At 44.9% G+C, this 15,090-nt stretch overlaps 1 protein-coding gene across 1 annotated transcript; it reads right to left on the reverse strand.

Moving 5' to 3' along the window:
* Positions 1-1,653: 1,653 nt before the first annotated feature.
* On the reverse strand, positions 1,654-10,731 carry LOC141020190 (sterile alpha motif domain-containing protein 14-like). The gene is made up of 10 exons (XM_073495260.1): positions 10,695-10,731; positions 6,898-7,055; positions 6,676-6,792; positions 6,097-6,283; positions 5,869-5,968; positions 5,706-5,774; positions 5,426-5,582; positions 3,131-3,250; positions 2,842-2,997; positions 1,654-1,809 (listed from the first exon to the last, which is right to left on the reverse strand). Exons 1-10 carry the CDS (start codon positions 10,729-10,731, stop codon positions 1,654-1,656), a joined length of 1,257 nt encoding a protein of 418 aa, XP_073351361.1.
* Between the last annotated feature and the right edge of the window lie 4,359 nt (positions 10,732-15,090).

A 15,090-nucleotide genomic window follows, 5' to 3' on the forward strand; every position in this document is an offset into this window, starting at 1 on the left:
GTCACAGTAGTGATGATGATGTCACAGTAGTGATGATGTCACAGTGCAGTAAACCCTGTGGGTGAACTCATTAATTGTTTTATTCAGATTTTATAGGGTTGGGGTTACATTTTATAAATGTTTGTTTCGTCCTCGGAGACAAAAATGTTTCTGTTTTTTTATTGGCTTTTCTCTCAGCCAATCAGTTTAATAATAAATGATTTAACTGTCACTTTCTGTGTCGCTGTTGTGTTTGTTTACGTGTGTGTGTTGGGGTGCGTTCCATTCAGATATCCAGTATTTACACTTTATATAAAATAAATAAATAATTTTATTTTGGGACTTCAAAGAACAACAAGTCATTTTTTATTTGAATTTCTTTATTTTTTATTTTGAAAGAAAATGATGCCCAGTCAAAAAGTTTCTCACAGTTTTATTTATTGAAATGATCGTTTTAATGTGGAGGTCACAGAGTCAGAGGTCAGGGGTCAGAGGTCACAGAGTGAGTCAGAGGTCAGCCAGGGGTCAGAGGTCACAGAGTGAGTCAGAGGTCAGTCAGAGGTCAGAGGTCAGGGTCAGTCAGTACAGTCGACGTCTGAAACAAACACATCAGACTTTAATGAGAATCTTCAAACAGTCGATGTTTCAGAATCTGAACTTCTTTTTCTTTTCAGGCTCCTTCAGAACGTTCAGGCCCCGCCCCCGGGGGCGTGGTCAGACCAGGAGTGTCCGTCAGAGGAGGCGGGGCTTAATGTTGAACCTTTAATCAGATGACATCACATCACAGAGATAAACTGACGCTGTGTTCAGGCGCTTCATGGACGCAGAGAAAAGCTGTCCATCCAGGCTTCTGTCCTGGATCACATGACTGACAGGGAGCCACCTGATTGGACGGACTGGTGAAGTTGACCATTATTCAGATATTTTCACCTGACCTCGTTTTTTAATGTGAAAAAGTTTTCTTTTAATAATGTTTAAATAAGAGAATTTCATTTTACAGAAAATAACAAAATGATTCAGATTCAAACACAAAATCAAAATAAAATAAAATAAAAATATTTCATTGCTTAAATAATTTTTTTGACGAGGTATCAAGTTGAATTTTGGCCTTTCTCTGCCTCCGTACTTCTCATCAACTCTGAAAGTCAGATTTTTTCTTTTTTCTTCTTTCTCCTGTGATGACTTTAACACCTGAACACACTGTTGAACGACAACAAAGAGCACCTGAACGCACCTTTAACAAGTCCCTGGCATGCAATGGATTGTGGGATAGCGAGCACCACAGGAGATGTGTCCTTTAAACTGCTGTGGTGGCCCTGAAGGACAAAACACATGCAGGTGCAAATTAAAAAAATAAGAGAAAATTAATTGAATTTGTTTTCATTGAGTTTTTATTCAGTGAAAAAAAAAGTTCTTAATATTTCTTTTGTTCAAATTGAACTCACACACAAGCATAAAGACACTCAAACAAACACAAGTGAACACAACACTGCTTGAATCTGCTGGATTTGTCCCTCAGGGCCACCGTACGTTCAGTTTCATAATTAAATTACTTTTCAACGAGCTGCTGCAGAAACCAGGCGGAGCTCCAGGGTTTGTCCATTTTCCCCCGTCCCTCCGTCCCCCAGTTGTCCTCTTCCCTCCCCCCTCTCTGTCTCCCCCTGGTGGCGGTGCTCAGTTCCTGCGTTGTTCTTGGTCTTTTCTTCTTTGTTTTTCTTTCTGTTTCTCCATCTTGTCCAGAGCTTTTCTCTCCTTCTCTGCTGCACTTTGGATTTCTTTGATGCGACGCTTCAGAGCGCTGCGATCAGACGAACTGAGCACGCCCAGACTCTGCAGAGGACAGAGGACAGAGGACAGGAGACAGAGGACAGAGGACAGGAGACAGAGGACAGGGAACAGGAGACAGAGGACAGGGGACAGGGGACAGAGGACAGGAGACAGGAGACAGAGGACAGAGGACAGAGGACAGGGAACAGGAGACAGGGAACAGGAGACAGAGGACAGGGGACAGGGGACAGAGGACAGGGGACAGAGGACAGGAGACAGGAGACAGGAGACAGAGGACAGAGGACAGGGAACAGGGGACAGGAGACGGAGGACAGGGAACAGGAGACAGAGGACAGGAGACAGGAGACAGAGGACAGGGAACAGGAGACAGAGGACAGAGGACAGGGAACAGGGAACAGGAGACAGAGGACAGGAGACAGAAGACAGGAGACAGAGGACAGGGAACAGGGGACAGGAGACAGAAGGCAGGGGACAGAGGACAGGAGACAGGACAGGAGACAGGACAGGAGACAGAAGGCAGGGGACAGAGGACAGGAGACAGGACAGGAGACAGAGGACAGGAGACAGAGGGCAGGGGACAGGGGACAGGAGACAGGACAGGAGACAGAAGGCAGGGGACAGAGGACAGGAGACAGAGGGCAGGGGACAGAGGACAGGAGACAGGACAGGAGACAGGAGACAGAGGACAGGGAACAGGGAACAGGGAACAGGAGACAGAGGGCAGGGGACAGGGGACAGGAGACAGGACAGGAGACAGGAGACAGAGGACAGGGAACAGGGAACAGGGAACAGGAGACAGGGGACAGGAGACAGAGGACAGGAGACAGGGAACAGGAGACAGAGGACAGGGGACAGACAGACTTAATGTTTTTGTTAAATATTAAAGATGACTGAATAAAGCTTCCATCAGTTTTAGACTGATGGATTATTTCTGACTTCCTGTTCAGATTTTATCATTTGAAAAATGTCAAACTATCAAAGTTGAGACACAAATTTTAAGGAAACAAAACGTCTTTCTGATTCTGACTCTTTACTTTGTTCCTGGCAGGAGGAGGACGTCCTCCTCGTCCTCACCTTCAGCTTGTTGCCGTCCATCTGCAGCAGCTCCTGACCGTCCACGTCTCTCGCACTGAATTCTGGGATGTACTGCTCCATGTTGAGTCCTTGCAGCCACTCACAGACCTGCTGAGTCGTCCACGAGGACGCCGGACAGGACGGGTTGTCACAGGGCTGAGGAGGAGGAGCGGGAGGAGGAGGAGGAGGAAGAGGAAGAGGAAGAGGAAGAGGAGTCATCTGACTGAATGAAGCGCTATAGCGATGCTAAGCTAGAAGCTAACTGTGTGTGTGTGTGCATGTGTGTTACCTCGTCAGAGGACTGTGACAGGGTGTGGTATGGGTGGGAGGATCTGGAGGAGGAGTCGACAGGAGGAGAGGTGGAGGAGGAGGTGTGAGGAGGAGAGAACTCCTCACTGAGAGCCGACTCCTGACAGAGAGACATTCACAGTTAACTTTATTGTCCTGCAGTGTGAGACATCTGTCTGTCAGTGTGATCTCTTCTTCTTCTTCCTGTTTATGTCAGAGTCCTCACACACCACAGAAGAAGAACGTCTCATGAACTGTCCAGCAGAGGGCGCTGACAGAACGATCTGAACTAAGACAGGTCGAGTCACAGTAATGGATGCTGATGTTACAAACATACGGCGGCCATTTTCTATTTTCTTCTACTCACACAACACAGACACACACATACAGACACACACACACACACTAAGCCATTAGAGCCATTAGGCGGCTCTCTGATGGATGTTTAAGGAGCTTCTTCCTCTGAGCTTTAATGGTGAGGAGAGAGAAGTCATAAACACACACACACACACACAGTCACACACACACACACACACACACACACAGTCACACACACACACACACACACACACACACACACACACACACAAATTGTTCTTACGGGCTATAACAGCAGAATATTTATCACCCACCACAAAACAAACCACAGCTGTGCGATCATGTGTGTGTGTGTGTCTGTGTGTGTGTGTGTGTGTGTGTGTGTGTGTGTGTGTGTGTGTGTGTGTGTGTGTGTATGTGGTGGTTAAGCTAAGAGCATGCAGGATGAGTAAATCAGAAAAATCAATGCAAAGAAACACACGCTGCAAACTGATACACTGGTCTCTGATTGGCTGCAATCAAATTTGTGTTTCTGTTCAATCTGTTCTCCTCTTGACAGGAACCTTTGTAAACAAGAGAGGAACCTTTGTCAACAATAGAGGAACATTTGTCAACAATAGAATAACCTTTGTCAAGAAGAGAGGAACCTTTGTAAACAAGAGAAGGACCTTTGTCAATAAGAGAGGAACCTTTGTAAACAAGAGAGGAACCTTTGTAAACAAGAGAGGAACCTTTGTCAAGAAGAGAGAAACCTCTGTCAATAATAGAGTAACCTTTGTAAACAAGAGAAGGACCTTTGTCAGCAATAGAGGAACCTTTGTCAAGAAGAGAGGAACCTTTGTCAACAATAGAGGAACATTTGTCAACAATAGAATAACCTTTGTCAAGAAGAGAGGAACCTTTGTAAACAAGAGAAGGACCTTTGTCAATAAGAGAGGAACCTTTGTAAACAAGAGAGGAACCTTTGTAAACAAGAGAGGAACCTTTGTCAAGAAGAGAGAAACCTCTGTCAATAATAGAGTAACCTTTGTAAACAAGAGAAGGACCTTTGTCAGCAATAGAGGAACCTTTGTCAAGAAGAGAGGAACCTTTGTCAACAATAGAGGAACATTTGTCAACAATAGAATAACCTTTGTCAAGAAGAGAGGAACCTTTGTAAACAAGAGAAGGACCTTTGTCAATAAGAGAGGAACCTTTGTAAACAAGAGAGGAACCTTTGTAAACAAGAGAGGAACCTTTGTCAAGAAGAGAGGAACCTCTGTCAATAAGAGAGGAACCTTTGTAAACAAGAGAGGAACCTCTGTCAAGAAGAGAGGAACCTTTGTCAGTAATAGAGGAACCTTTGTCAAGAAGAGAGGAACCTTTGTCAACAATAGAGTAACCTTTGTAAACAAGAGAAGGACCTTTGTCAGCAATAGAGGAACCTTTGTCAAGAAGAGAGGAACCTTTGTCAACAATAGAGGAACATTTGTAAACAAGAGAGGAACCTTTGTCAAGAAGAGAGGAACCTTTGTCAACAATAGAGGAACATTTGTAAACAAGAGAGGAACCTTTGTCAAGAAGAGAGGAACTTTTGTCAAGAAGAAAGGAACCTTTGTCAACAATAGAGGAACATTTGTAAACAAGAGAGGAACCTTTGTCAAGAAGAGAGGAACCTTTGTCAAGAAGAGAGGAACCTTTGTCAGCAGTAGAGGAACCTTTGTAAAAAAAAGAGAGGAACCTTTGTCAACAAGAGAAGAATCTTTGTCAACAATAGAGGAAAATTGTAAACAAGAGAGGAACCTTTGTCAAGAAGAAAGGAACCTTTGTCAACAATAGAGGAACATTTGTAAACAAGAGAGGAACCTTTGTCAAGAAGAAAGGAACATTTGTCAGCAAGAGAGGAACCTTTGTCAATAGGAGAGGAACCTTTGTCAAGAAGAGAGGAACCAATATAACATGTAGGAAACATGTAGGAAGTGTTGAGTTTGTTCCGTACCTGCGAGTGGGACTTGCGGGGTCTCGGGGAACTCAGTGGGGTGTTTTTGGGGGAGCAGGGGGGGGTCCCGGAGGAGGAGAGCGACCCCCGTCCTTCAGTGAACCAGGAGAACGAGACGAAGGATCCTGAAGAGCGAGACGGACTCTCAGACGGCTCTCTGAGGACAAAATAAAGAACACATCTGTTTGTTTGTGACGATTTCCTTCATTTATTAATGTGTTTGTTGATTCTGTTAAATGTTGACGTGTCAGAAAGGAGGTTTGGTTTGTGACGGACCCACCTGCTGCCCACAGACAGCCGGTTGGACTTGTCTTTCCTCACCCTGATATATGAACGCCTGAGAGTCACGCTGACAGACGGAGACATGAACACGTCGTTACTGACTCAGTCTGAAAAACATTCTGCTGATGTCGACAATAACATACATTTAAACTGTCTCTCACCCGAGGTCCAGGAAGCGTCTCTTAGTTTTCTTATCGAAGACCACGGTCGGACTGCCGGGATCAGCCGGACTCGTCTCCCGACTCGAGTCAGAAACCAACACTGACACACACACACGTATATAAATCAATAATAAATTAATTTGAGGTATCTAACAGTGCTCACACAAACACAGAAGTGTGTTCTCAGGTGTGTTTCCAGGTGGTTGGACAGGTGTGTTCTCTGGGTACCTTCGCTGTCGGGCCTCCTGCTCCTCCTCATGTAGACACGTGAGCAGTCGGCGGAGGGGCAGGACCTGGAGGGCGAGCTGCTGGGTGTCACCAGGGCCTCCTGAGACGTGGCATTGGTCAGCTGATGGTACCGCCCCCGCGGGGGAGCAGCCAATGAGGCTCCTTCATCCTCTGGAGAGTGACGCACCTGAAGAACCAAAGACAAGTTAGTCTCGCATCACCACTTCCTAAATATCATTCTGGGATAGGAGAAAAGGCTTTGACTTGTTTGTATTTCTTTAAACGAATCACAGAATTTGTTTTGCACGTGGTGAGTCCTGCCACTTAAATGGCTAAATCCCTGCAGAAGAAAAGATAAGAGCTGCTAGCTTGTTTCTGTTTGTACCGTTAGCGAGCAGGCTAGTGTTAACTCGCCATTCTCAGTGTGTACCTTGCAGCTTGGAGGTTGTTGTTGTTGTAGTGACGTACGTACAGAGAAGCAGCGTTCATTTTGGTTGTTTGTATCTCAGTGTTGGGGTTAGCATTAGCATTAGCATAAATAACCACCACATTGTTGTCTGGAGATCTGATTGGTCTCACCAGTGATGCGTCGAAGGAGAAGCCGGGGCTTCGAGCAGACAACAGCGAATCAGGAGACGGGGAGGAGCCTCGCATGGCCAGGTGTAGAGGTGAGCGAGCCGAGTGTAATGGACTGTCCTGCTAACACACACACACACACACACACACACATCTCAACTTTAATCATCACATCATTCTTCCTCCCGTCAACATGTCTGTCACCTCCATCAGACCGGAGCGTACCTTCCTCTCCAGGCTGTCGTCGCCCTCCGTCGAGCTCACGCTGTCACGGTAACGGGACCTGGAGGGGCGGTGCCTGCGAGCTTTGACGGACAGCTGGGCGCGGCCCTTCTGGATGCTGTTATCCAGCAGCTCGGTCTCTGGGATCGCCTCGTTCAGGTCTGAAACACACACACAGGTAAACTAACTCACCTCACCCTGACCGCACCACGACCCCGTTCATTTTAATTCATTCATAATAAACTTTAAATAATTTATTTGAACTGCAGAAGTTAAAACACATCCAGTCACATGATGTCAGAGCAGTGACTGTTGTTCAGCCGCTGCAGCTTCAGTTCTGATGACTTCAAACATAATGACTTCATCTTCATCCTCGTCATCCTCCCACTGAACCCACCAGAGCCCCATCAAATATTCAACATGCTGACCAGCACACACACACACACACACACACACACACACACACACACACACACACACGTTAACGGTGGCTCACGTCGCTGTAAACGGAGCTTTAGTTGTTTTCAGCGTTTCAGTCTGGAGATTTTTGCAGACACATCAGTGTGTTCTGATGTTCGTTCGGTGACTGAATGGAAGTTTTATTGATCATATTGATAAAGACTCAAACAGAAACAGCTGCTGATGTTTTGTTGAGCAGATTCAGTGACAAGCTGTCGTGTTTCTGCCTCATTCACTGTATTTTCTGTAACTAAGCAAACAACCTGCTTCCTGTTCACAACGACACACACAGCCGGTGTACCTGAGCGGTCAGGTGATGTGTGTTTGCAGGTGTGTTGTACGGACTGTTTCCAAAAACATTTGTGTGCATGTGGACGAGTCTCTCCTGAACTCTGACAGTCTGAGTAGAGACCGACACCATACAAACGTCCGCAGGTCGACTGTTTAAAGACTCATAGAAAACAAGAACCGCTCCACAAATGTCCAGACTTGGTGGATTTTAACAAATGAAGTCAGAAAATAACCCTGAAAGAATCCAGAAGTTAAGAATCATCCATTATGACCTGAGTTTAAAAACAAATGTTGATAATATAAAAGAGATTTAATCCTTCACCAACAGACGAGCACATGAGAGCAGCTCATGATCCCTGACAGGCTTCAGGAAGTGAAACCAACAGTCAGCGACTCAGTTCAACTCAGTAACGTAGTGAAGCAGCGGCGAGTTTATATCTGATCTGAAGATGTCGATACACAACAATCAAACACGTGTGATGAAGGACACGTTGTTCTGGCCGTCAGTGAAGACGTTCTGTGCAGCACAGATATCTAATTAAGTTAGCATGCTAACCAGCTAGCCCCAGGCCTGAAAAGCTCAGCTAAAAGCTAAAAAGGTCACAGCAGTCATGTATGAGTAGAATATAGTTAGCAGCAGTTAGCAGTTAACTCTGGTGATACACTGCCCCCTGTCTGTTTGTGTATAAATTCATTCCGACATATTAAAGGACACCGGCTGACTTCATAGAAGAAGCACATCACCACAGTAACCACTAGCTGCTGCCAACTGTAGCTGCTGTTAGCTAATTAGCTCAGCTAGCCATGCAGCTAGCGGTCTGGACTGGGGAGCTCGGGGACCAGGGTTAGTGTTTACTCCGCTGGGACGGGCCGGAGCTAGCTGTGTAGCATGCTAACTTAACAATATACAGACTTGTTAATGTCAAACTGTTGTTGATAATTTAAGATGTTGAGTTTAACTTAACAATAAAACAACAACATCAAACTGTGTGATCATAACTGAGGCTGCAGGAAATCCTGCCATTTATAATATACAGTATTTTATATCATATTATTTTATCAGTCATTTCTTACTTTGTTTCCTTTTTTTCCAAAATGTTTATGTTTCAAGTCGTTTTACAGTCAAATTCTTTTTTTAATTAGTTTCTATTTTTGGTCATATTAACTTTTAAATCCATCAAACATTAAAACAGAAATTGTTTTTCCCATAATCAAAGTAAAAACATGAAGTAGGATTACCTCTGTGAGTTTTACTGCATTTCTTTAATTGACGTTTTATTCAGGCGTCTTTTTAAGAGAATATTAATTGTACCTAAAAATATATGAAGACACTTTTTAAAGTGTTTGTTCTCCCTGAGTTCTGACTGCAGGTGTTTCAGGACTCAGCTCATAAATAAAGACGACTTCATCAGGAGGAGATGATGGCTGAGCCTGACTTTATATCATCAGGAGGAGATGATGGCTGAGCCTGACTTTATATCATCAGGAGGAGATGATGGCTGAGCCTGACTTTATATCATCAGGAGGAGATGATGGCTGAGCCTGACTTTATATCATCAGGAGGAGATGATGACTGAGCCTGACTTTATATCATCAGGAGGAGATGATGGCTGAGCCTGACTTTATATCATCAGGAGGAGATGATGGCTGAGCCTGACTTTATATCATCAGGAGGAGATGATGACTGAGCCTGACTTTATATCATCAGGAGGAGATGATGGCTGAGCCTGACTTTATATCATCAGGAGGAGATGATGACTGAGCCTGACTTTATATCATCAGGAGGAGATGATGACTGAGCCTGACTTTATATCATCAGGAGGAGATGATGGCTGAGCCTGACTTTATATCATCAGGAGGAGATGATGGCTGAGCCTGACTTTATATCATCAGGAGGAGACGATGGCTGAGCCTGACTTTATATCATCAGGAGGAGATGATGGCTGAGCCTGACTTTATATCATCAGGAGGAGATGATGGCTGAGCCTGACTTTATATCATCAGGAGGAGATGATGAGTTTACTGTTTGAGTGAACTGCTCCTTTAAACTACTATAAAAATAGTTGTTATTTTCAGTCCACTGATGGTTTCAGCTGTTCTTGTACAAACTGTTTAATTTATAGGAAAACTCTTTGTGTTGTCAGTAATATTTGTTATAATTCCTGAATTGGAGGACATTTGGGCTTCGGAATTTTCAAAAAATTAACTTTCTATTTGACAATTTTCTGTTACATATCCATCAATAATAGGTATTAAACTATAAAAGGCTTTATTGGCTCATCTCAGGCATAAAAGCATTTTTTTTATATTACATGTTTCATTTGATATTTGCTAAATCTGGCACAACCCTGTTACCAACAGGGTTGCAAATACATGCTAATTTTAGCTTTTTCTCACAAATCTATGCTAGCTGTTTAGCTAGCTGTTAGCATTTACCAAGATGACAAACTTACATAAGTAAACAAGTAAAGATTTTTTTTTAGGTATTTATATTATTCTGGAAATATGCATAACAGGGTTGCGTGAGGTAGAGTGAGACATTCAAGCAAGGCTGACAATGTTATGAAAATATGAAAAATATAAGAGGACATACCTTTGCTCTGCCCGTGCTGTTGGGAAACTGTTTGATGACCCTTTTCTGCTTCTTTTACCTTGCTAAAAAGTTTAAGGTAACAGGGTTGCATGCAAGTTGTGGGACACGGGTTTCTTTCATAATAATACTTATTTAAAACATTATGTTTTATTAAAAAGATGTTTCCCCATCTACAAGAGACATCTATGAACAAAACAATACAAAAGCAAGTAGATTTAAATGTCATTTTGACAGTTTTTATTGGAGTTCAATTTGGTCACCAAGGGTGTGGGACAAGAGAAAAGTAGCACTCCAGACTTATTTGGTATTTTAAAATATTTTATATTATATTATATTTATAATATCATAAAGTGTGTGCGTGCGTGTGTGTGTGTGTGTGTGTGCGTGTGTGTGTGTGTGTGTGTGTGTGTGTGTGCGTGCGTGCGTGCGTGTGTGTGTGTGTGTGTGTGAGACTCACCGAACACATTGTCTGTATCGTCCAGTCCGGCAGACATGACTCAGCAGGTTCTGTTCAGAGAGACAGAATGAATTTAAAGGAGCAGTTCAACATCTGGTGTTTGTGTCCGGTACAGATCAGAACGGATCGACCGTGACGGGATCCTTCAAGAACCCTACAGAACCTCCTTCCACAAAATAATGATTGTTATTATAATTTCAGGATTTCAACATGAAACTCAACAAGGACGTCTGGTCTGTGATCTGCTTCATTCTGATGAAAGATGTCAACATCACACAGAAACACAGAACCGGATTAATGACACGTCAGGATTCATCCGCCGCTGAAAATAGTCCCCAGAACTCTCCCTCTGCTCCTGAAGGTGAGCAGCTGCCTGACAGACGACTCAGGGATGAATCAAGTAACTGAAAGTCGAACTCGAGTAAAAGTGTCTGATGTTAAATGTAGTGAAGCATCAAAAGTATCACAAACAGTAACTAATCCATATATATAAAGTATATATACTTCATATATATAAAGTATATATACTTCATATATATATAAAGTATATATACTTCATATATATAAAGTATATATACTTCATATATATATAAAGTATATATACTTCATATATATATAAAGTATATATATGAAGTATACTTTGTGTCTTCTCGTGTCATGTCGTGTCTTCTCGTGTCATGTCATGTCTTCTCGTGTCATGTCATGTCTTCTCGTGTCATGTCGTGTCTTCTCGTGTCCTGTCGTGTCTTCTCGTGTCATGTCATGTCTTCTCGTGTCATGTCATGTCTTCTCGTGTCATGTCGTGTCTTCTCGTGTCCTGTCGTGTCTTCTCGTGTCATGTCGTGCCTTCTCGTGTCATGTCGTGTCTTCTCGTGTCCTGTCGTGTCTTCTCGTGTCATGTCGTGTCTTCTCGTGTCATGTCGTGTCTTCTCGTGTCATGTCATGTCTTCTCGTGTCATGTCGTGTCTTCTCGTGTCCTGTCGTGTCTTCTCGTGTCATGTCATGTCTTCTCGTGTCATGTCATGTCTTCTCGTGTCATGTTGTGCCTTCTCGTGTCATGTCGTGTCTTCTCGTGTCCTGTCGTGTCTTCTCGTGTCATGTCGTGTCTTCTCGTGTCATGTCGTGTCTTCTCGTGTCATGTCATGTCTTCTCGTGTCATGTCGTGTCTTCTCGTGTCCTGTCGTGTCTTCTCGTGTCATGTCGTGTCTTCTCGTGTCATGTCATGTCTTCTCGTGTCATGTCGTGTCTTCTCGTGTCATGTCATGTCTTCTCGTGTCATGTCGTGTCTTCTCGTGTCATGTCGTGTCTTCTCGTGTCATGTCGTGCCTTCTCATGTGGTGTGTTCTTGTGTCTTCTTGTGTCATGTCGTGTCTTCTCGTGTCATGTCGTGTCTTCTCGTGTCATGTCGTGTCTTCTCGTGTCCTGTCGTGTCTTCTCGTGTCATGTCGTGTCACGTCGTGTCTTCTCGTTTCCTGTCGTGTCTTCTTGTGTCATGTCGTGTCTTCTTGTGTCCTGTCGTGTCTTCTCGTGTCATGTTGTGTCTTCTTGTGTCATGTCGTGTCTTCTTATGTCATGTTGTGTCTTCTTGTGTCATGTCGTGTCTTCTTGTGTCCTGTCGTGTCTTCTCGTGTCATGTTGTGTCTTCTTGTGTCATGTCGTGTCTTCTTGTGTCCTGTCGTGTCTTCTCGTGTCATGTCGTGTCACGTCGTGTCTTCTCGTTTCCTGTCGTGTCTTCTCGTGTCATGTTGTGTCTTCTTGTGTCATGTCGTGTCTTCTTATGTCATGTTGTGTCTTCTTGTGTCATGTCGTGTCTTCTTGTGTCCTGTCGTGTCTTCTCGTGTCATGTTGTGTCTTCTTGTGTCATGTCGTGTCTTCTTGTGTCCTGTCGTGTCTTCTCGTGTCATGTCGTGTCACGTCGTGTCTTCTCGTGTCCTGTCGTGTCTTCTCGTGTCATGTCATGTCTTCTCGTGCCTTCTCATATCCTGTCGTGTCTTCTCGTGTCTTCTCGTGTCCTGTCGTGTCTTCTCGTGTCCTGTCGTGTCTTCTCGTGTCATGTTGTGCCTTCTCGTGTCATGTCGTGTCTTCTCGTGTCATGTCGTGTCTTCTCGTGTCATGTCGTGTCTTCTCGTGTCCTGTCGTGTCTTCTCGTGTCATGTCGTGTCTTCTCGTGTCATGTCATGTCTTCTCGTGTCATGTCGTGCCTTCTCGTGTCATGTCGTGTCTTCTCGTGTCATGTTGTGCCTTCTCGTGTCATGTCGTGCCTTCTCGTGTCATGTCGTGTCTTCTCGTGTCATGTTGTGTCTTCTTGTGTCATGTCGTGTCTTCTTATGTCATGTTGTGCCTTCTCGTGTCCTGTCGTGTCTTCTCGTGTCATGTCATGTCTTCTCGTGCCTTCTCATATCCTGTCGTGTCTTCTCGTGTCTTCTCGTGTCCTGTCGTGTCTTCTCGTGTCATGTTGTGCCTTCTCGTGTCATGTCGTGTCTTCTCGTGTCATGTCATGTCTTCTCGTGTCATGTCGTGTCTTCTCGTGTCATGTCGTGTCTTCTCGTGTCATGTCGTGTCTTCTCGTGTCCTGTCGTGTCTTCTCGTGTCATGTCGTGTCTTCTCGTGTCATGTCATGTCTTCTCGTGTCATGTCGTGTCTTCTCGTGTCATGTTGTGCCTTCTCGTGTCATGTCGTGTCTTCTCGTGTCATGTCGTGTCTTCTCGTGTCATGTTGTGTCTTCTCGTGTCATGTCATGTCTTCTTATGTCATGTTGTGCCTTCTCGTGTCATGTCGTGTCTTCTCGTGTCATGTCATGTCTTCTTATGTCATGTTGTGCCTTCTCGTGTCATGTCGTGTCTTCTCGTGTCATGTCATGTCTTCTTATGTCATGTTGTGCCTTCTCGTGTCATGTCGTGTCTTCTCGTGTCCTGTCGTGTCTTCTCGTGTCATGTCGTGTCTTCTCGTGTCATGTCGTGTCTTCTCGTGTCATGTCGTGTCTTCTCGTGTCATGTCATGTCTTCTTATGTCATGTTGTGCCTTCTCGTGTCATGTCGTGTCTTCTCGTGTCATGTCATGTCTTCTCGTGCCTTCTCATATCCTGTCATGTCTTCTCGTGTCTTCTCGTGTCCTGTCGTGTCTTCTCGTGTCATGTCATGTCATGTTGTGTGTTCTTGTGTCTTCTCGTGTCCTGTCGTGTCTTCTTGTGTCATGTCGTGTCATGTTGTGTGTTCTTGTGTCATGTCGTGTCTTCTTGTGTCTTCTCGTGTCCTGTCGTGTCATGTTGTGTGTTCTTGTGTCATGTCGTGTCTTCTCGTTTCCTGTCGTGTCTTCTTGTGTCATGTCGTGCCTTCTCGTGTCCTGTCGTGTCTTCTCGTGTCCTGTCGTGTCTTCTTGTGTCATGTCGTGTCACGTCGTGTCTTCTCGTGTCATGTCGTGTCTTCTCGTGTCATGTCGTGTCTTCTCGTGTCATGTCGTGTCTTCTTGTGTCCTGTCGTGTCTTCTCGTGTCCTGTCGTGTCTTCTCGTGTCATGTCGTGTCTTTTCGTGTCATGTCGTGTCATGTTGTGTGTTCTTGTGTCATGTGTGTTCTTGTGTCATGTCGTGTCATGTCGTGTCACGTCGAGTCTTCTCGTGTCCTGTCGTGTCTTCTCGTGTCCTGTCGTGTCTTTGGGCAGAGCTGGACCTTGTGGGCGGGGCCAGCAGGAGAAACACTGCTGCACGTACTCAGTGGTCCTGAGAACCAGGAAGTAAATGTGGATGTGAGGAACAGTTCTGCTGTACGTTGGCCACGTTTGGCTGCAGTGTCCAGTTCTGTGTCTCTGACACAGACAGACAAAAACCAGCTTTCTTCCTGGAGACCATCCACGGGCACAATGCAAACAGGAAGTGCTAACAGCTGCTTCAGCAGACTTCTGCTGGAGACTGTGTGACTGAATATGAACAAATATACAAGTTGGTTCCCACAGTTAACTGTCTCCATGGCAACATTACACTTCCTGGTTACGTCACCCGAAACATCATGTGAGATGTTGCACCAACACTTAGATCTTCTTCCACAAACATGAGCAGAGAAACAAAGAGCAACGTGTGAATGAGGTCCATTCAGAGAGAGAGAGGTAGAGCGAGGTAGAGCGAGGTGGACAGAGAACAGGAGAGAGAGAGAGAGAGAGAGAGGTAGAGCGAGGTGGACAGGGAACAGGAGAGAGAGAGAGAGAAAGGTAGAGCGAGGTGGACAGGGAACAGGAGAGAGAGAGAGGTAGAGCGAGGTGGACAGGGACCAGGAGAGAAAGAGAGGTAGAGCGAGGTGGACAGGGAACAGGAGAGAGAGAGAGAGAGAGAGAGAGGTAGAGCGAGGTGGACAGAGAACAGGAGAGAGAGAGAGGTAGAGCGAGGTGGACAGAGAACAGGAGAGA

Source organism: Pagrus major, chromosome 23, assembly GCF_040436345.1.
Source record: "Pagrus major chromosome 23, Pma_NU_1.0".
In the NCBI taxonomy this organism is placed as follows: Eukaryota; Metazoa; Chordata; class Actinopteri; order Spariformes; family Sparidae; genus Pagrus; species Pagrus major.